Below are 19,791 nucleotides of genomic sequence, written 5' to 3' on the forward strand. Positions count from 1 at the left end.
GACTGTCGGCTATTGTTTCTGGGGCACCTGAGCCAATCGGAAGCCATGCCTTGGTTTTTGAACGTTTTAAAAGTCGAACGGACTTCCGGAATGGATTACGTTCAAGAACCAAGGTACCACTGTGCTTCTAAAATGGTATAACCATCAACATCAGGGCTTTTTTTCAGCAAGAACACGCTAGAACTCTCAGGTTGGCGCCATTGCTGTTCTAAGAGAATGAGGGAGGTATTCACGATAAGTTCCAGCACCTCTTTTTCTGGGAAAATAGCAGAAAAGAAAAGAAAATAGCAGTCCTTTTTCTGGGACGCGGGTGGTGCTGTGGGTTAAACCACAGAGCCTAGGACTTGCCGATCAGAAGGTTGGTGGTTTTATTCCCCACGACGGGGTGAGCTCCCGTTGCTCGGTCCCTGCTCCTGCCAACCTAGCAGTTCGAAAGCACGTCAAAGTGCAAGTAGATAAATAGGTACCACTCTGGTGGGAAGGTAAACGGCGTTTCCGTGCGCTGCTCTGGTTCGCCATAAGCGGCTTAGTCATGCTGGCCACATGAGCTGTACGCCAGCTCCCTCGGCCAGTAAAGCGAGATGAGCGCTGCAACCACAGAGTCGGCCACGACTGGACCTAACGGTCAGGGGTCCCTTTACCTTTACCTTTATTGTTATTTTGAGCATATATTTTGCTCCTCCCATCCAGAGGGCACAAGGTTGGGGCAAGCTGTCCTAATTCTTCTGAAATCAAGTCACACCCCTAGCCAGGGCAGGACCCTCTGTTTCAATGCCAAGTTGTGGCATTTAGGTAAAGTTCTGTGGCTTTTATCTGCAATGAACAAGCCCTGGCGTGAAGCCTTTGTTCCAGGAACATGGATTGAGAATTATCACCAGACATGCACACTGGTGATTTCCTTCTTCCTGCTCCTTTATTCCCTGTGCCCAGGTGCATAATCTGAGAACAACAGAGCAGTGCCCACAGGTGCTAAAAAGTGATAATTGCCTGGTCCTCCATTCTTTGCCACAGTGCTGTGTGCTCTGTTCTAAAGGCTCAGTTCAGGTAAAATCAGTATACATTCCAGCTGACCTGCCCTCAAGGGCCGTGTCCCAGCATGACCCAGTAGATGGCTCCTGGCCAACTGTTCTATAAAGTGGCAGAGGCATAAATCAATCGAGGCCATGATTTGATTCCGAAACCACCTGCCGTATAAAAGCCATTGAAAGGAACTGTCCTAAAAATCAATAATATTAACTTACAGAACCACCTAAAATCAATCATATCAACTTACAGAATCACCAGGCAGGAGTATGCATCACAATACATTGGCAGGGTTATTGCAATAACCTGAAGTTTTATAAGGCCTCGGTCCAGTATACCTGAAGAAGTGTCTCCACCCCCATCGTTCAGCCCGGACACTGAGGTCCAGCGCTGAGGGCCTTCTGGCGGTTCCCTCACTGCAAGAGGCCAAGTTACAGGGAACCAGGCAGAGGGCCTTCTCGGTGGTGGCACCCGCCCATCAGATGTCAAAGAGAAAAACAGCTACCAGACTTTTAGAAGACATCAGAAGGCAGCCCTGTTTAGGGAACCTTTTAATGCTTAACAGATTATTGTATTTTAATATTCTGTTGGAAGCCGCCCAGCGTGGCTGGGGAAATCCAGCCAGATGGGCAGGGTATAAATAAATTATATTATTATTATTATTATTATTATTATTATTAATTTAAAGTAGATAAATAAATGAGCAAATTAAGTTAATTTGGATATGCAGAAAGTATTAAAAATAAATTTAAGGAACTGCAGAAAGAGAGGGAAGGAAGTCAAGTTTTGAAATGTTAAAATGATTGTAAAATTAATGAACTGTATAAAGCCAAAAAGCATATTTTTTTAAAAAGGAATGCAGTAGTTTTAGTGACACAATGGGACTCACTTCTGAGCAGACGCGTAGAGGGTTGGGCTTGAGTCTGTCCATTGTTTCCCCAGAAGGTGCATGTAGCACAGGCATAGGCAAACTCAGCCCTCCAGATGTTTTGGGACTACATTTCCCATCATCCATAGCTAACAGGACCAGTGGTCAGGGATGATGGGAATTGTAGTCCCAAAACATCTGGAGAGCCGAGTTTGCCTATGCCTGGTGTAGCAGAAGCAAGTTGTGTGACCCCAATGATTTTACGGTTGTAGGATTGGAAGGGACCCCATGGGTCATCTAGTGAAACCCCCTGCGAGGAAGGGATCTCAGCTCTCGAATCCAGGACAGGTGGTCATCCAACCTCTGCTTAAAAATCTCCAAGGAAGGAGAGTTCGCTACCTCCCCAGGGAGACCATCCCGCTGTCCGACGGCTCTTGCCGTCAACTCGGATGTGAGTTCATTTGCAAAGAAAATGCAAAAGGCAGTTCTCTGAGCATGTGTAGAATGCCCTTTCCTCTCTAGGTAATTCCAGCCAGCGGTTTTGTTTCTTTAAATTTATATAGCATTATTCACAGTGCTTTTTTCTGGGGGTGGGGTACGCATACCCCTAAACGTTTTGTGAATCTTTGTACTTTTGTCCACTTACTGTACTTATTTCCCCCGATTCGAACCATAAAATGGTGGTTCTCTTGAGTCAAAAGGAGAGTTGTTGTTTAGTTGTTTAGTTGTGTCCGACTCTTCGTGACCCCCTGGACCAGAGCACGCCAGGCACTCCTGTCTTCCACTGCCTCCCGCAAGCAGCACCTTAAAGACCAACTAAGTTAGTTCTTGGTATGAGCTTTCGTGTGCATGCACACTTCTTGAAAGCTCATACCAAGAACTAACTTAGTTGGTTTTTAAGGTGCTACTGGAAGGAATTTTTTTTTTGTTTTGACTATGGCAGACCAACACGGCTACCTATCTGTAACTGCCTCCCGCAGTTTGGTCAAACTCATGTTTGTAGCTTCGAGAACACTGTCCCACCATCTCGTCCTCTGTCATCCCGTTCTCCTTGTGCCCTCCATCTTCCCCAACATCAGGGCCTTTTCCAGGGAGTCTTCTTTTCTCATGAGGTGGCCAAAGTCTTGGAGCCTCAGCTTCAGGATCTGTCCTTCCAGTGAGCACTCAGGGCTGATTTCCTTAAGAATGGAGAGGTTTGATCTTTTTGCAGTCCATGGGACTCTCAAGAGTCTCCTCCAGCACCAGAATTCAAAAGCATCCATTCTTCGGCGATCAGTCTTCTTTATGGTCCAGCTCTCACTTCCATACATCACTACTGGGAAAACCATAGCTTTAACTATACGGACCTTTGTTGGCAAGGTGATGTCTCTGCTTTTTAAGATGCTGTCTAGGTTTGTCATTTCCTTTCTCCCAAGAAGCAGGCGTCTTTTAATTTCAACGACTGCTGTGATCATGGAGCCCAAGAAAGTAAAATCTCTCACTGCCTCCATTTCTCCCCGTTCTACATTTTTTTTAAAGAAAAAAAGTACTGAGTTATTCATAATACCAAACTAAACCAGATCCGCTTGCAACAATTGTTCATAAAACCATTCGATGGGCTTAAAAAAATTGGAAACTCAATTACAATCACATTGCAACAAAAGAGAAACCCCGTAAAAGTGTTAAAATAAGAAACCCGAGACCTACTAGGAGCCCGCCTGACACCTCCCTTCCCCGCCCGCGCTCTCGAACCCAGGACAGACTTTACGCAGGCAGACAAGAGGCGCTGGTTAGGGACGCAGCGGACGCTGCGCTGGAGCCGCCCGACGGAACCGCCCCGGGACCGGGAAAAGGAGGAGGCGCCGTTGCCGGGAAACAGCGTACACACTGCGGGCCGGAGGGACGGAGGTTGGGGCAGCTCCGGGGCCGGCTCAGTCCGGTTGCCTCTCTCTCTCCGGGGTCCGCCTTGCGCCGAGCGGCGGTCCAGCAGCTCTCCCTGCCGTCCGCTCCCAGCCCCAGGTGGGTGCTCCGGGATCCCAGCCCCGTCTCCCGCAGGATCCATCCCTTCTCCGCCTCTTCAGTGGCTGAGGATGAGACTTTTAAGCGGTGGGAATCCCACACCCCGTCGGGGATCGCTTTTCTCAAAGGCTCCCCCTCTCCTTCCAAGATCTCCCCACCCCATTCCCGCTGGATCTCCTGGGATCTGTCCTCTCCTGGTTGGAAAGGCGGTGGGGTGCCCTCGTCCGTCGCCCCATGTCTGGCTGGGATGAGCGGCAGAATATTGGGGGAGAAACTGGGGGGTGGAATCGAGGCAACTGTGTTGCCAGGGGTTCTTTAGCCGAGATTCCTTCATGGCGCGTAGGGTGTGTATGTGGACTAGATCAGGCATGCCCAAACTCGGCCCTTCCAGCTGTTTTGGGAGTACAGTTCCCATCATCCTTGACCACTGGTCCTGTTAACTAGGGATGATGGGATTTGTAGTCCCAAAACAGCTGGAGGGCCGAGTTTGGGGGTGCCTGGACTAGATGGTTCTTGGCTCTCTTCCAACTCTACGATTCCCTGATTCTAGCGATTCCTCGGAGGTTTTTCAGGAGAGGCTGGGGTTTTTAAGCTGTCATTCCCGCATCTGCAAAGAGCTTGGGGTCCCTTCCGACGTTACAGGTCTACGATTCCTTGGAATGACTCTCCCTTGCAGGGATTCCCTCGCCTGGACCGTCCACGGAAGGGACTCATCCAAACGGCTAGGCGAGTTTAGCTGAGGCTGCCCCGGCGCCAACGCTTCCCTGCTTACACCTGAGGACCTGGCCAGGTGACCCTCCAATAGCCTCAAGAGATCGGGTGAGGGGTCATTCCGAAACATCGCCTTAGAACTAAATTGCAATAAGATCTATATGCTTTATATAGGGGTCTATCATGTTCCCTATGGGACGCAGGTGGCGCTGTGGGTTAAAGCCTCAGCACCTAGGACTTGCCGATCGAAAGGTCGGCGGTTCGAATCCCTGCGGCGGGGTGCGCTCCCGCTGCTCGGTCCCAGCGCCTGCCAACCTAGCAGTTCGAAAGCACCTCCGGGTGCAAGTAGATAAATAGGGACCGCTTACCAGCGGGAAGGTAAACGGCGTTTCCGTGTGCGGCTCTGGCTCGCCAGAGCAGCGATGTCACGCTGGCCACGTGACCCGGAAGTGTCTCCGGACAGCGCTGGCCCCTGGCCTCTTGAGTGAGATGGGCGCACAACCCCAGAGTCTGTCAAGACTGGCCCGTACGGGCAGGGGTACCTTTACCTTTACCTTTATCATGTTCCCTGCATCTCTCTCTAGCCCTGATTCCTGCATTACAGGGTGGGGTGCATATGTGTGTGTGGACACTTTGGGTTCCTTATAACCAGCGCTTTTTTCCTGGGGGTACGCAGGGGTACGCATACCCCTAAACATTTTGTGAATTAAATTTGGCCTCATTGAGGGGCAGCGTTTCAATAGGAGTAGGAAAATGAGAGTACCCCTAAACATTTGTTTAGAGAGAAAAAAAGCACTGCTTATAACTACTATGCTCTCCCTCTCATTGAAACATTTCCCTCTCTCTCGCACATGCATGAAGAAGATTAGGTGTTTCTCATGGCCTCAGGCAACCCCACCATCTCAGACAGGAACCTGGTGCCCTCCATTTTTAAATTTATTTCCTACAGCTCTTTTTTTTGTGCTCCAGCTTCCAGAGCTAGGCTGGCTGGGTCTCTCTCTCTCTGTTTGATGAATTAAAATAAGATAGCACAAAATACTTTGAAGCAACAGAAAATCCAAGGACTTAAAAATGTGAAATAATTATTTTAATAATCACACTTGTCATTATTATTATTATTATTACTATTATTACCAGATAGGATACTGGGGATTCCTCATTGCCTGGTATCCAAACAACTCACTCGTCCAGGACAGATCTGACTTTGGCTAAAAAAGAACAAACTTAGAGGCGGGAGCAGCCAAGCTGGGTCACCTCTCGCTTACTATGCATTTTGTGTAATAACTCTTCTTCCAGGAGGGCTAGAGACTGCCTTTTTATTATTATTAAAAAAATAATAGATTCCTGCATTTCTGGATGGGTTAGACCAGATGGCCTTCGTGGCCCCTTGCAACGCTACAGTCCTGCGATTCCAGGAAGTTTTAAAGGGCAGGGGTTGGGTGGCCATCTGCCAGGCGTTCTTTAGCTGTGTATGTGGGTGCTTTTGTGCAAAGAAGGACATTGGCCCCGCCTGCCACCAGGGCATGGTCAATCTCTGTTTTGCTGTCCCCGCTGGCATGGCAACTGGGCTAGAGAGAGGAGGGAGAGACCCAGACAATGGCGTGTGTTTGCTGGTTTTGTTTGGAAACTATGTGGGAGACTAACCCGGCAGACACAGAGAAAGAAGCAAATACAAAAGTGCATTAAGGAACATCACACCGATTATGGCACAGGCTTCTGTCTACTTCATCAGATGCCTGGAATTATCTTAGGGTCCCAGGCCCTAAGGAAGTCAGACTATCTTCCACCAGGGCCAGGGCCTTCTCAGTGATGGCTCCGACCTGGTGGAATGCTCTGTCCCAGGAGACCAGGGCCCTGCAGGATTTAACCTCCTTCCACCGGGCCTGTATGATAGAGCTATTCCACCTGGCTTTCAATCTGAATTTAGCCTGATCTTTTATTCCCCTTCCTTCCCTCCCCCTCCCCTTTTATCTGGGATCCCACAGCTAATTCTCCCCTGGTCTCCTCGCTGGCCCAAGTAGGACTAACTTAGCCAGCTAGCCCTGGTGATCATCTAATGTTTATTGGATGGATTTCCCCCCTAAATTGATTTTGAATTTATTGTTATTCATGTTCTATACTGTATTATATGATGTTTTTTTCTTGCATCAATTGTTTTAAATTTGTTGTTAGCTGCCCTGAGCCCAGTTTTCTGCACCGAGAAGGGTGGGGTATAAATAAAAAAATATTATTAAATTATTATTATCATTATGCATGCATAGAATCGTAGAATTGGAAGGGACCCCCTGGGTCATCTAGTCCAGCCCCCTGCAATGCAGGAATCTCAGCTAAAGCATCCATGACAGATGGCATTTGTGTGTGGTGTTATTATCTGTAGTGGGAAATTGTCACCTGCTCTGGGACTGCTTCTGGGTCACGGCCTGATCTGACCCCACAACTAAGAGGCGAGGGAGCTGGGAGTGTCAATGACTATCAGACTTTGAACAGCTGGAGCCAATTCATCAGATTTGTTGCATTAATTGAAATAAATAGTTGGATTTTGCAGCGTTGTTTGTTGGCAGCCATATTTCTCGGGAGGCAACAGAAGAGTGCGCCTTTGGGGGGTGAAGTCAAACTGATAGTAGTTTGTAGAGACCAATGCGGGAGAGACATGTTTTGTTGCAGCTAGGGTAGAGGAAGGTGTCTGATGTACAGCTGTGAGTGCACCATGACATTTCTTATCTTTGCGCTCCTCCCAGCAGTCATTCCTCCCCTGGTCACTGCTGTGGATGCATGACTTTGTAGGAATGTTGTGAGTAACAGGAGAGGATAACCAGGGAAGAGAAACGGCGGAGGAAGATTGGAAAAAATTTAAGGACTATTTAAAGAAATATAGCAAAATTAATGAATGTTAAAATGACGTTGGATTAGAAAATAAGTGGTTAGTAGCGGTAATGGTTAATTTAAAGAAAATAAGTAATATTAAAATTAAGCCAAAAGTAAGGGAAGGATTTGCTGAAAATAAATCAGAAATTGGAATACAGAAAGGGGAGGTATGAGGAAGTCAGGAAAGTAAGTTACAAGAAATTAAGAATTGAATTTATATGTGTTTTTTGTTTTTTATGTTTTTACATTGTGTTTTGTTTGTTATTGTGTTGTTTTGTTTTGTTATGATAAAAATTGGTTGAAACTTTAATAAAAATTTTATTAAAAAAAAGGAGAGGATATATTGATTAATATTATCTTTCCTAACTCACACTAGCAAGTTTCTTCACTTAGCAGAGTGCATTCCCCTATTATACAGCAGGAAGAAGAAGAAGAAGAAGAAGAAGAAGAAGAAGAAGAGGAGGAGGAGGAGGAGGAGGAGGAGGAGGAGGAGGAGGAGTTTGGATTTGATATCTCGCTTTATCACTACCCAAAGGAGTCTCAAAGCAGCTCACAATCTCCTTTCCCTTCCTCTCCCAAGACCAGAACATGTCGACAGATGTTTGGGTGGGGTCCTGGCGCCCCCACCGGCCCAGAGGGCCGATTGCTGCCCTCTACAGCAGCCCCGGGCCCAAATATGCTCTCCCATCAAACGTAGGTGAGTGAATTTGGGGTGGGGACAAAGTCCAGATTTCAGACCCTAGAACGGGCTAAACAGGAACAGTCTACTCAGCACAGAAACGACTTGTGGAACTGCTTGCCGCTGGATGTTGCGGTGGGCATGGGAATAAAAAGGCTAAAAAGGGACAGGAAGTGTCAGCTCAGGAAGGAGAAGTCAACCACTTGCAGAAAACAAAAACCAGTTCTCCAAGACAGCATCGCTCTTGGGACAAGCAAGAGGGGGTAGCCACTTGTCATTTCTCTCCCAGCTTTTGAGCTTTGCTGTGATTGCTCACAGGATTTTAAAAACTGCTTCTTGAAAAGTGGCGGTTGGGAAGAAACTGTACCAAAACAATATTTTATGCTAAAAATTCCCTTCCCCCATATATTTTCGTTAGGGAGAATGCATAAAAATATTTCTCATGCAATATCTTGTATCAAACTTATTATTTTTTTAAATCGACTAAATGCTTTCAATTTGATTTTGAGCAAATGTGCAATTAATGGTTACTGTTTTGAATTTTGTTGGGTTATTAGCTTCCCTAGTGGGTGATGAAAGCCGCTATTTTGCATAATGTATTAATAATAATAATAATAATAATAATAATAATAATAATAATTTATTATTTGTATCCCGCCCATCTGGCTGGGCTTCCTCAGCCACTCTGAGCAGCTTCCAACAAAACATTAAAATACAGTAATGCATCAAACATTAAAAGCTTCCCTAAACAGGGCTGCCTTCAGATGTCTTCTAAAAGCCTGGTAGTTGTTGTTCTCTTTGACATCTGGTGGGAGAGCATTCCACAGGGCGGGTGCCACTACAAAGAAGGCCCTCTGCCTGGTTCCCTGTAGCTTTGCTTCTCACAGTGAGGGAACCGCCAGAAGGTCATCGGCTCTGGAACTCAGTGTCCGGGCAGAACGATGGGGATGGAGACGCACCTTGAGGTCTACTGGACCGAGGCCGTTTAGGGCTTTCAAGATCAGCACCAACACTTTGAATTGTGCTCGGAAACGTACTGGGAGCCAATGTAGGTCTTTCAAGACCGGTGTCATGTGGTCTCGGCAGCCGCTCCCAGTTACCAGTCTTGCTGCTGCATTCTGGATAAGTTGCAGTTTCCGGGTTACCTTCATAGGGTTCGGGAGGCGGCCCTAGGGTGTGTCTATGGAACCTAGCGGGCAGTGGCCCAAAAATGTTTGGCAACCACTGGGGTAGAGCATCACCCACCCACCCCCGCCATGTCTCTCTGGCTCAACGTCTAACCTTCCATCCCTGCTGCTGCTCTCCTTGCAGGCTACCAACTACATGACCCTTCTCGCACCCGGGCCCCGGCCTACAGCTTTGGTACTCGCCACTCCCAGGACCAAGAGAACTGCTCCCCTGGCCCGGGCTACCTCATCCCAACCAACATGACCATGAGGGGCAAGGCTGGGATTCCTGCTTATTCCATCTACGGACGCCCCAAGGACGTGCCGCCTTTTAGGACCCCGGGGCCAGGTCTGTCTTGAAATCTGGGCCTGAGGCACCCCATTTGTGCTGGTCCCGGGGGGGGGGGGGGTTACTGTGCGGTGTGGTCTAAGTCTGGTCCTAGGTCGAGGGTATGGAGGCTGTCCGTCAAGGGCGAAGCGAGGTCCAAAGCGAGGAGTCGGGCGTGGTCAGGAACTCTGGCAGGAGAGCAGGTCAGGGTACCAGCAGGAACAGGTTACCAGTGATGTTGCTCCCGCAACCTGGGACTGGGCTGGCTGGCCTTTATCTCCTCTGAGGCATAGGGCGGCCCCGGTCCACAGGTGACTCACCTCTCCTGGCCTGAAGGCAAGCACTCCTCCTGCGAGAACTTAGTTCCCTCCGCCTCTTTGCCCTGAGCCTCTGCAGCTCCGGAGAGGCTGGAGGGTTACCGGACCCAGACGCAACCTCTGGGCTGGCTGGCCTTTATCTCCTCTGAGGCATAGGGCGGCCCCGGTCCACAGGTGACTCACCTCTCCTGGCCTGAAGGCAAGCACTCCTCCTGCGAGAACTTAGTTCCCTCCGCCTCTGCAGCTCCGGAGAGGCAGGATGGTTACTGGACCCAGACGCAACCTCTGGGCTGGCTGGCCTTTATCTCCTCTGAGGCATAGGGCGGCCCCGGTCCACAGGTGACTCACCTCTCCTGGCCTGAAGGCAAGCACTCCTCCTGCGAGAACTTAGTTCCCTCCGCCTCTGCAGCTCCGGAGAGGCAGGATGGTTACTGGACCCAGACGCAACCTCTGGGCTGGCTGGCCTTTATCTCCTCTGAGGCATAGGGCGGCCCCGGTCCCCAGGTGACTCACCTCTCCTGGCCTGAAGGCAAGCACTCCTCCTGCGAGAACTTAGTTCCCTCCGCCTCTGCAGCTCCGGAGAGGCAGGATGGTTACTGGACCCAGACGCAACCTCTGGGCTGGCTGGCCTTTATCTCCTCTGAGGCATAGGGCGGCCCCGGTCCACAGGTGACTCGCCTCTCCTGGCCTGAAGGCAAGCACTTCTCCTGTGAGAACTTAGTTCCCTCTGCTGGAGGGTTACTGGACCCAGACGCAACCTCACCTTCCCCTGACAGGGCTGAGAGAGGCAAACCTGCAGGCAATGGGTCCTCCATCACCTCCGGAGCCAGAGTGGATTCTGCTGGTGTCTGCTCCTGAGAATCCGGCACAGGTGAGGGGACAAGGTTCAAGCCCTAGCCCCGGCACAGGCAGGGACTCCTGTGCAGGCTGGGATTCCTCAGGTTCAGCCTCTGAATCCGATTCTCAGGCCATCACACCATTGTAGGAATAACGAGGACGATGGGAGGTTGAATGCAAGTGAGCTGTGCAGACGCACTCTGGCAAGCATGCTCCAAGCAAGCTGCCGACTAGCACCGCAGAGGCTCCTTTTATTAGCAGAAGTCAACAATTGGAAACTTTAGTGAGACAGGGGGTTCAACGGGGGTTAGAGTTAGCGAAGAGGCACTTCCCTTAAAAAAATTAAAATATTAAGTTTTCCATTTAACAATCCAATCATATCACATTAATTATTCCAAATTATACCAATACATATCATAAAGTCCAAATATTTTGCCAAATTATAAATTTTTGTTGGGGGTTCCCATGCTTTGAGTTCAGTCGGGTCCAGTCATCTTATATTTCTGCTGCTTTTAGTGTTCACCAGTCCCATCTTTGGATCTTCTTGTTGTTATCCGTTTTCTTCTTAATAGCCTCTGAGTTGTTTCCACAAGCGAGTTAAAGTAAGCAATATTTTGCTTCTGTGTGAACTTTGTAAGGCTCTCCCTTTTTTTAAAGCTGGTAAGTATTTTGTTTGCCATAAATCCTCACACGCTGATCCAAAAGTCCTCCTCAAGCAGCAGACACCATCATTCTCAGTTCCGATGAAATAAAATCTAGGCGTTTGCTCATTAATTTTCCCAGAAAGGTTGCATCATAAATTAGGCTTTCCAGGGAAAGATTTGCCAGGTCGAACATGGAATACAAACATGATAACAGAGTAGTGGCTCGCCTCCCCCTTTGACTATTAATCTCACAACGTAGTCTGTCTCATAATGGCGGATCCCGATTAAAAACTGTGTCACAAGAGAGACTTTTATTTTCTTTCCAGGAAAAGGAAGCCTTTACAGTGGTGTCCCGCAAGACGAACGCCTCGCAAGACGGAAAACCCGCTAGACGAAAGGGTTTTCCGTTTTGGAGGCGCTTCGCAAAACGAATTTCCCTATGGGCTTCCTTCACAAGACGAAAGCCCATAGGGAAATCTCCGGGACAGCGGGGAAGCGCAGCGCGTCTTCCCCACTGTCCTCGGACCTCCTCCGAAGGCTGGCGGTGGGGCGGAGAGACCTTCTCCCCGTGCCAGCCTTCGGATGGCTGTCCTGAAGACTTGCGGTGGGAGGAGGGTTTTCCTTCCCACCGCCAACTTTCAGAATGCTGTTCTGAATGTTGGTGGTGGGGAGGAAAAACCCTCCTCCCACCGCAAGCCCCGGGAACAGAGGAGAAGCGCTGCGTGCCTTCCCCTCTGTTCCCGTACCTGTCCGAAGGCTGGCGGTGGGGCGGAGAGACCTCCTCCCGCTGTCAGCCTTCGGAAGGCTGCTCTGAAGGCTGGCGGCAGGAGGAGGTCTCTCCGCCCCACTGCCAGCCTTCGGAAGGCTGCTCCGAAGGCTGGCGACGGGAGGAGGGTATTCCTTCCCACCGCCAACATTCAGAATGCTGTTCTGAATGTTGGCGGTGGGGAGGAAAAACCCTCCTCCCACCGCAAGCCCCGGGAACAGAGGAGAAGCGCTGTGCGCCTTCCCCTCTGTTCCCGTACCTGTGCTGAAGGCTTGCGGTGGGGAGAAAAGCCCTTCTCTGCACCGCCAGCCTGGCAAGCGGTCTCCATAGGAACGCATTAATTGATTTTTAATGCATTCCTATGGGAAACCGTGCTTCGCAAGAAGAAAAAACTTGCGGAACGAATTAATTTTGTCTTGCGAGGCACCACTGTAGTTGATATTTTTATTTCCACACAGTTTATTTTCCAATCTCACTTGTTATAAGTTGTATGATGGTTCTTCTAGGGGAGGGGTTGTTAGGTAATATCGTAAGCACTTCCCAAGCTGGTCGCCCCATTTTTCTTTTGGGAAGAAAGGGAGCAGCCGCAAGACCAAAACTCCCCTTTCTAACTCAGCCGTATTCCAATGTTCTTCCATTGGGGAAGGTGGAGCAACCTTGCTTTTCTGCTGCTCCGGAGATGGATTCAAGTTACAAGAAGGGAGATGGTGACTGAGCCTTAGGAATAACTTCCTGATGGTAAAGAACTGTTCATCAATGGAACGGATTCCTTCAGAAGGTGGTGGACTCTCCATCAGAGGTTTATTAACAGGGGTTCGTACAGAGAATCATAAAGAGCTGGAAGGGACTGAATGTCAACCCTCCTCCTTCTGCATCCTGATCAGATTGTGCGTCTCTGCTTCCAACAGGCTGCTATTCCCCAGAGAAAGCAGGGAGATGGGCTTACCACTCTGCCCCCATGTACTCCCTTGCCTACCGGACGAAGGAATTCCAGAACGACCAGACACCAGGTGAGAGAGAGGACGCCAGGTGGGAAGAGTGTTTGCAGATAAAGGTAAAAACGACATTTATTAGTTATAAGAAAAAAATTGCTTCTTTTCCCTTATGGGGTATCCAAGAGCCCGTACAGAGTCCTTAAGCGGGCTCCCTATTGGTAAGAGAAAATAACAGAGGCTAGCCATTGTATATTGAGAAGAAAAGCGGCCGTTGTTGTTGTTCAGTGTCCGCCTCTTCGTGACCCCCTGAACCAGAGCATGCCAGGCCTTCCTCTCTTCCACTGCCTCCCGCAGTTTGGTCAAACTCATGCTGGTAGCTTCGAGAACACTGTCCAACCATCTCGTCCTCTGCCATCCCCTTCTCCTTGTGCCCTCCATCTTTCCCAACATCAGGGTCTTTTCCAGGGAGTCTTCTCTACTCATGAGGTGGCCAAAGTCTTGGAGCCTCAGCTTCACGATCTGTCCTTTCAGGGAGCACTCAGGGCTGATTTCCTTCTGAATGGAGAGGTTTGATCTTCTTGCAGTCCATGGGACTCTCAAGAGTCTCCTCCAGTACCATAATTCAAAAGCATCAGTACTTTGGCAATCAGCCTTCTTTATGGTCCAGCTCTCACTTCCATACATCACGACTGGGAAAACCAGAGCTAGTAAGCCTGATTTTATTCAAGAAACTGTTGTAACAGGGTCCCCACTCACCACACGCAGAAGGGAGGAGAACCCTGAACAATGGTGTGCAAGCCCCTATACAGACTTTTGAAACTGCCCACCCTGTAGCCCAAGACCACCCCCAGAAACATCATATATCTACAGTGGAAATCCTGTTTGCCAGGATACCTGATAATGGTCACCGATTGCATTACCTGGGCAGCCTGGCCATTCTTTTGTGATGGTAAATACTTTAGTTCCTGAAACCAGGTCACAGGCTCACCTTATTCAGACACAAATACACCCTTAAGACAGGTAAGCAAAAGACTTACCCCATTTCCTTCCTCCGTGCAGAGAAATATTTGAGATCAATTTGGGAGAGTCAAAATGGCTTTAGGATTGCTCTCCTGTACTATTTCAGACACGAGGTTTATACACAGTGGTACCTTGGTTTACGAACTTAATCTATTCCAGAAGTCTGTTCTTAAACCAAGGTGTTCTTAAACCAAGGTGTGCTTTCCCATAGCAGCGGGGGACTCAATTTACAAATGGAACACACTCAACATGTTCTGCTTCCAAGGCAAAGTTCACAAACGAAAGCACCTACTTCCAGGTTTGCAGTGTTCTTAATCCAAGTTGTTCATAAACTAAGCTGCTCTTAAACCAAGGTACCACTGTACTTACATATGTGTTTGCCTTGTACATTTATGAACATTTAATTTATATTTGAGACCTTAGAATTCTTATAACACCACTTTGGCCCGAGTGACATGGACCCAGTAGAGGACTATGGGCTCTCAAATTTCAGTGGTGCCCTGTGCAATGTGATAATTCAGTGCCCCCCCCTGGCTTTCGCTCTCCATTCTATAGCATTATGGTGGCGCCCCCAGCAGCACGGCGCCCAGTGCTGTCAAACTGGCCGCACTACCCTTAAAATACCTCTGTTGGACTTGGACCGGTGGTTTGGCTCCGTATGGGGTAGTTTCATACGTCTCTATTTTGGAAACGCCATTGTAGCTCAGCAATAGAAGTTTTGCTTTGAGTGCAGAAGGTTCCAGGTTCTCACATGCTTCTATACATTCCCATATGCCCCACTGAATCTCTTCTCTCCACTTCCCGCCCCCCACCTCTAGGGCCTGCAGCCTACTGGCTCCCCCCCATGCTGGGGCCCAATGTAGTTGGCAAGACCTCAGCCCCCAATTTCTCCATTTATGGGCGCAAGGCAATCGGCAGCTTCTATGAGGACCTCAGCAAGGTGAGTAGCCGAACGGACAGGTTTTGAAGACCATGGAGTGAGAGATTTAGGAAATCCTCTTCCCCCTTGCAGGTGACCTTGACATTGTCTGATGAATGCACAACCAAGAAATCCAGGTTAGTTATTTTACTACATGCATTGATCTGGTTCTTAAACAAAAGAGTAACAATATTTTCAAATAGGAGATTATTTTCAAACATTTAAGTCAGAGGTCAGCAACCTAAGGCCCATGGGCCAGAAGTGGCCCATGGGGTCGCTTAACCAGCCCATGAGCCGCCCCCGAACCATGCCCGTCACGGGGATTTGAACCACCGACCTTCTGATCGGCAAGTCCTAGGCTCTGTGGTTTAACCCACAGTGCCACCCGTGTCCCTTATGCGTACATTAAAGCTTCTTTAGATTAGGAAGAAGCCATGTACGGACTGTTATTTTTGCACCTACACAAGGCACACAGCGTTGCTGCGATGCTCTGCTTGCAGCTGGGAGAAGCCCAAAGGCACAGAGGAAGTGTGCCGGATGCCAGAAAACTTCATAGGTCACGACAGTTGCCTGCGTAACCCAACAGAGTCTTCCCATCCCTTTGGTAACTTCACAGCTAAGAATTAACAAGCAGCTGATAGATTTATAGTCCTTTTATTACAGCAACCATGCTGCAAGCACAAATGCACAGCTCTCTGCAAGAAGGCCAGTTGGCTAGTCGAATCCTCCTTCTGGCTTCCACAGTATTTGGGGTGCCAATGGGAATTTCCTCCCTCCCTCTGACTCCTTTGCTCTCTGATACATTTGGACCTCCGTGTCCTTGGTAAGGGGGTGTTCCCCATGCTCTCAAGTGATGTCCTAGCTAGCTGCTCTCTCCCTTCTTGTTCTGTCTTCATTATCTCATAACTGGGCAACTCCCCTATAAGCTGTTCAGCTTCTGCCTCTCTCTCTGTTTCTCAACACGCTGTGGACAAGGGGTGGGAGTGACTCTTCCCCCTCCAGCTCTCCATCGGAGAGAAGCTGGTCTGCTGTAATAAAGGAAAATCTGCCCTTATTCCTTTATGGGGAACACAAGACCCCTTATAGAGTCATTTGTAGGTTCTCCATCGGTCGGAGAAAATAGCAGAGGCCAACCAAAGAATATTGAGAAGCAAAGCAGCCAGTAAGCCTGATCTTTATTGATCTGTTGCAATAGGGTGCTCCCCTCACACGCAGGAAAGGAGGAGGACCCCGAACAAAGGTGTGCCCCCCTTATATAGACATTTTAAATTGCCCACCCTAGAGTCCAAGACCACCCCTAGAAACACCATACATACATCACAGAAAGGGTGTAGCTCAAGACCACCCCCCAGACACATCATACCTACATCACAGAAAGGCGGTCTACAACAGAAATCTGAGTGCGTTGTTTACCGCTTGTCTGGCAGACCTGTTAATGGTCACTTGATTGGATACCCTGGGGAGCCTTGCTAGTCTTTTGTAATGACAAATACTTAGTTCCTGAGCCACAGGCTCACCCTATTCATACACAGACATACCCTAAAGACAGTATTTGTGAAGGAAAAGACAATGGGGAGGCTTTTCCATTTTCCCTCGACCTTGCAGAGAAAACTTTTGGTCAGTTTGGGAGTCAAAATGGTTTCAGGGTTGTTTTCCTGTGCTGCTTCAGACATGTGGTTTGTATATTTATGTACGTATTTCCTTTGTACATTTATGAACATTTATTCTATATATAAAACCTTAATTTTTTTATTTCACTGCCATAGAAGGCATTCCCCAGTCCTTGTCTCCCGACCACTTCCTGACACCTAGTGACCCTTTCCCCCCTCCTTGAACGACAGACGCCAGGGCCCTGCAACTACCGCCTGGTGGATCCCAGCGTCTACAAGAAACGGCCGCCACAGTTCAGCATGCTAGCGCGCAACATGCCCCCAGGAGACAACACTTTGAAGCCGGGTCCAGGAGCCTACAGCCCCGAGAAGGTGAGGGCAGGTGGAAGCAGAAGGCATTATGCGGGGGGGGGGCTTTTTTTGGGGGTGCAGCTGTCCTGCAGCAAAGATGTGGGTCTTATGGGTGGTGGGAGAGGGGGCTACCACAGCAGGAGAACTGGAGTCAGCAAGGTGAGCTTCATCAGCCTCTCCCTCCTCTGAGGAACCAACCTCTGCAAGCAGGAGCAGGTCCGCAGATGACCTGGCCAGGAACATGACGCTTAATGTGTTTATTAAATTTATATCCTGTATGGTATGGCGTTGGACTAGATGACCCTTGGGGGTGTACCTTCCAACTCTACAATTCCATGATTCTATGATATCCCACATTCCCTCCAACAAGCTCAAGGTGGCACGCATAGTTCTCCCCTTTTTAAAATCTTCACAACAACACTGAAAGGTAGGTGAGTCTGAGAGGCTGTGATTGGCCTTAGGTCATACAATCGTAGCATTGCAGAGTTGGAAGGGACCCCCAGCGCTCATCTAGCCAACCCTCTGTAGTGCAGGTCACACCCCATGAGCTTCATGGTCAAGTAGGGGCAGTTTGAAGCCTAGTGTCCAACGTTCTAGTCTGATGCTCTATCTGTTATCATATTGATGTTCCATTCCACCTTAAAACAGATGTGTGGATTGTTGTATGTCCCATGTCTGTTTACACTCCAGCACAGCTTGCTGGGAACTTCCGTTTTTGTGTATAGCTTTTGCTGCTTGCTCTTGGACACGAAAGGGGGAAGACATGTTTTTCCTTTGTCCTGATATACGCGGAATAAACTGCTGTAAATATGCTCTCACAGCATCTCCTGCCACTTCTGTTTGCGCAGTGTTATTTACTCTGCTGATTAGAGCGTGCTCCAGCTTCTGAAGGCTTCTGAAGCTACGGGTTGCTGTTACATGCTGAGCCAAGGACTGGAGATCGCCCGGCTACTGGCCGATGGGCTGGAGCCAGCTGGGGGCTTGCAAATTGCCCCGTTCCCTTGGAAGCATCCCAACACTAACCACTGCACCGGCTTTCCAGCCACTCTCCATTGTTCAGTGCCCCCACCCCTTCCCTTCTGCTGGCGGTGCCTAACCCTGCCCCTCCATCTCTCCTTCCTCCTGCAGCACACCCAGCAACGTGGCTTGACCTTCGGGATCCGCCACTCGGACTACGTGGCTCCTCTCATTGTGGAGGTGGCAGATTAAACTGGCTCCATCGGCGAAGACGGTCTGGACAAGAAAGATTCCTTTGGAAACATATGGATCTCTCGGTGCTTTGTGTTGCTGCTGGGGATTGGGGCCTGGGGAGGGAAGTGGGGTGGGAAGCATCAAGGCCTGCGGGGGAGGGGGGTCCTCAGAGCTGGGGGGCCTGGGTTCAGTGAGGCTCATAGCCTACCCTCTCAGTTCCTTTGGGAAACTGTTGTACCTTTGATTCTCCCTGTTCCCAGATCCTTTGACTACATTGCTCTGATCCATTCACCCCTTAGTCACCCCAGTTTTCTCTAAGGATGTGTGAGCTGAGGAAGGTCCAGGAAGGCTGTGCAGTGAGATGGGGGCAGGAGGGAAATATCTTCCTATTTGTACCTCACAGCTATTACAGCAGAACCTCGGTTTTCAAACGTAATCCATTCCAGAAGACCATTCGACTTGCGAAATGTTCGAAAACCAAGGATCAATGGGTGGTTCCATTGAAAAAATGGAAAAACACACACCGGAAGCCGTTTGACTTCCGAGGCGTGTTCAAAAACGGAAGCAATCACTTATGGGTTTTTGGCGTTCGGCTTCTGAGACGCTCGAAAACCAAGGTTCCACTGTACAGTCATACCTCATGTTACGTTTGCTTCATGTTACGTCTTTTCAGGTTGTGTCCTGTGGCGACCCAGAAGTACTGGAAAGGGTTACTTCCGGGTTTTGCTGCTTGCGCATGCGCACAAGACCAAATCATGCCACGCACCTGCGCAGAAACGGCACTTCAGGTTGTGGGCTTTTCATGTTGCGAATGCGAACGGGCCTCTGGAACAGATCCTGTTCGCAACCAGAGGTACCACTGCATCTCGGTTTTGTGTGCTTGAATCCAAATTCTGTGCCCAGAAAGGCTGAATTCTGCAATCTGTATGAATTACATAGTTAGAAAACATTACGGATCTTCCCCAGTTTGCATCCTCTGCTCTCCTTCCGCCAGTCAAGGCATCCCACCTCAGTTTTGTGCCAAACTGGCCTCTCCAGACTCCATGCCTCCAAGGTAGACTCACATCCCAGAAGTGAAATGACCTTTCCTTGGCTCTGACTCCCTGCATTCATCACCTTAAGCCCATTTCCCAGGTGCTAGCCCTGCAGATCTCTTCTTCCCAAGACTGTGCAAAGGTTGCTGCTTGTATAGTCCCCGGTTCATTGATTAAAAAGGAACGGTGCCAACAAAATACTTTGCAAGACGATTGGGATGATACAAATGGTGTGTGACTCTTTCTTGTCTTGGGGTTGTTGTACGAAAATCCTTGGGCTCACTTGGATTTGACAAACAAAGACACCAGCCAAGAATATTGGAGCAAAACAGCAGCTTGCGGGCACGTGCGCTAAACCCTGTCTGTGGTGCCTACCCCTTTCCCCCAAATGATGAGATAAGAGTCCAGAGTATGGGTTCAAATTGGCCACAACTTTATTGAGCTTCAGAAGTGAGAAACTTGGCACAGGCCTTGGCAGGTAACCCTCTCAGCCCGCCTGGCTGAGGATATGCAGGCTGATGAGGCCCAG

General features: G+C 49.1%; 1 protein-coding gene across 3 annotated transcripts; it reads left to right on the top strand.

The window, feature by feature from the left end:
* The first annotated feature begins 3,715 nt into the window (after positions 1–3,715).
* On the top strand, positions 3,716–19,460 carry LOC310826205 (ciliary microtubule associated protein 1A-like). 3 transcript variants are annotated; one of them, XM_083700945.1, is made up of 9 exons: positions 3,716–3,889; positions 4,566–4,708; positions 6,978–7,059; positions 7,884–8,162; positions 9,456–9,659; positions 13,111–13,212; positions 14,976–15,097; positions 16,918–17,058; positions 18,166–19,460. In XM_083700945.1, exons 4-9 carry the CDS (start codon positions 8,054–8,056, stop codon positions 18,244–18,246), a joined length of 759 nt encoding a protein of 252 aa, XP_083557071.1. In that variant the 5' UTR covers positions 3,716–3,889; positions 4,566–4,708; positions 6,978–7,059; positions 7,884–8,053; the 3' UTR covers positions 18,247–19,460. The 3 variants fall into 3 exon arrangements, with proteins under 3 accessions (XP_083557071.1, XP_083557070.1, XP_083557072.1); XM_083700944.1 differs by lacking the exon at positions 6,978–7,059; XM_083700946.1 differs by lacking the exon at positions 6,978–7,059 and having other exon boundaries at positions 7,887–8,162.
* The last annotated feature ends 331 nt before the right edge of the window (positions 19,461–19,791 follow it).

Source organism: Podarcis gaigeae (assembly GCF_964106915.1).
Source record: "Podarcis gaigeae genome assembly, chromosome: 10".
Taxonomy (NCBI): domain Eukaryota; kingdom Metazoa; phylum Chordata; class Lepidosauria; order Squamata; family Lacertidae; genus Podarcis; species Podarcis gaigeae.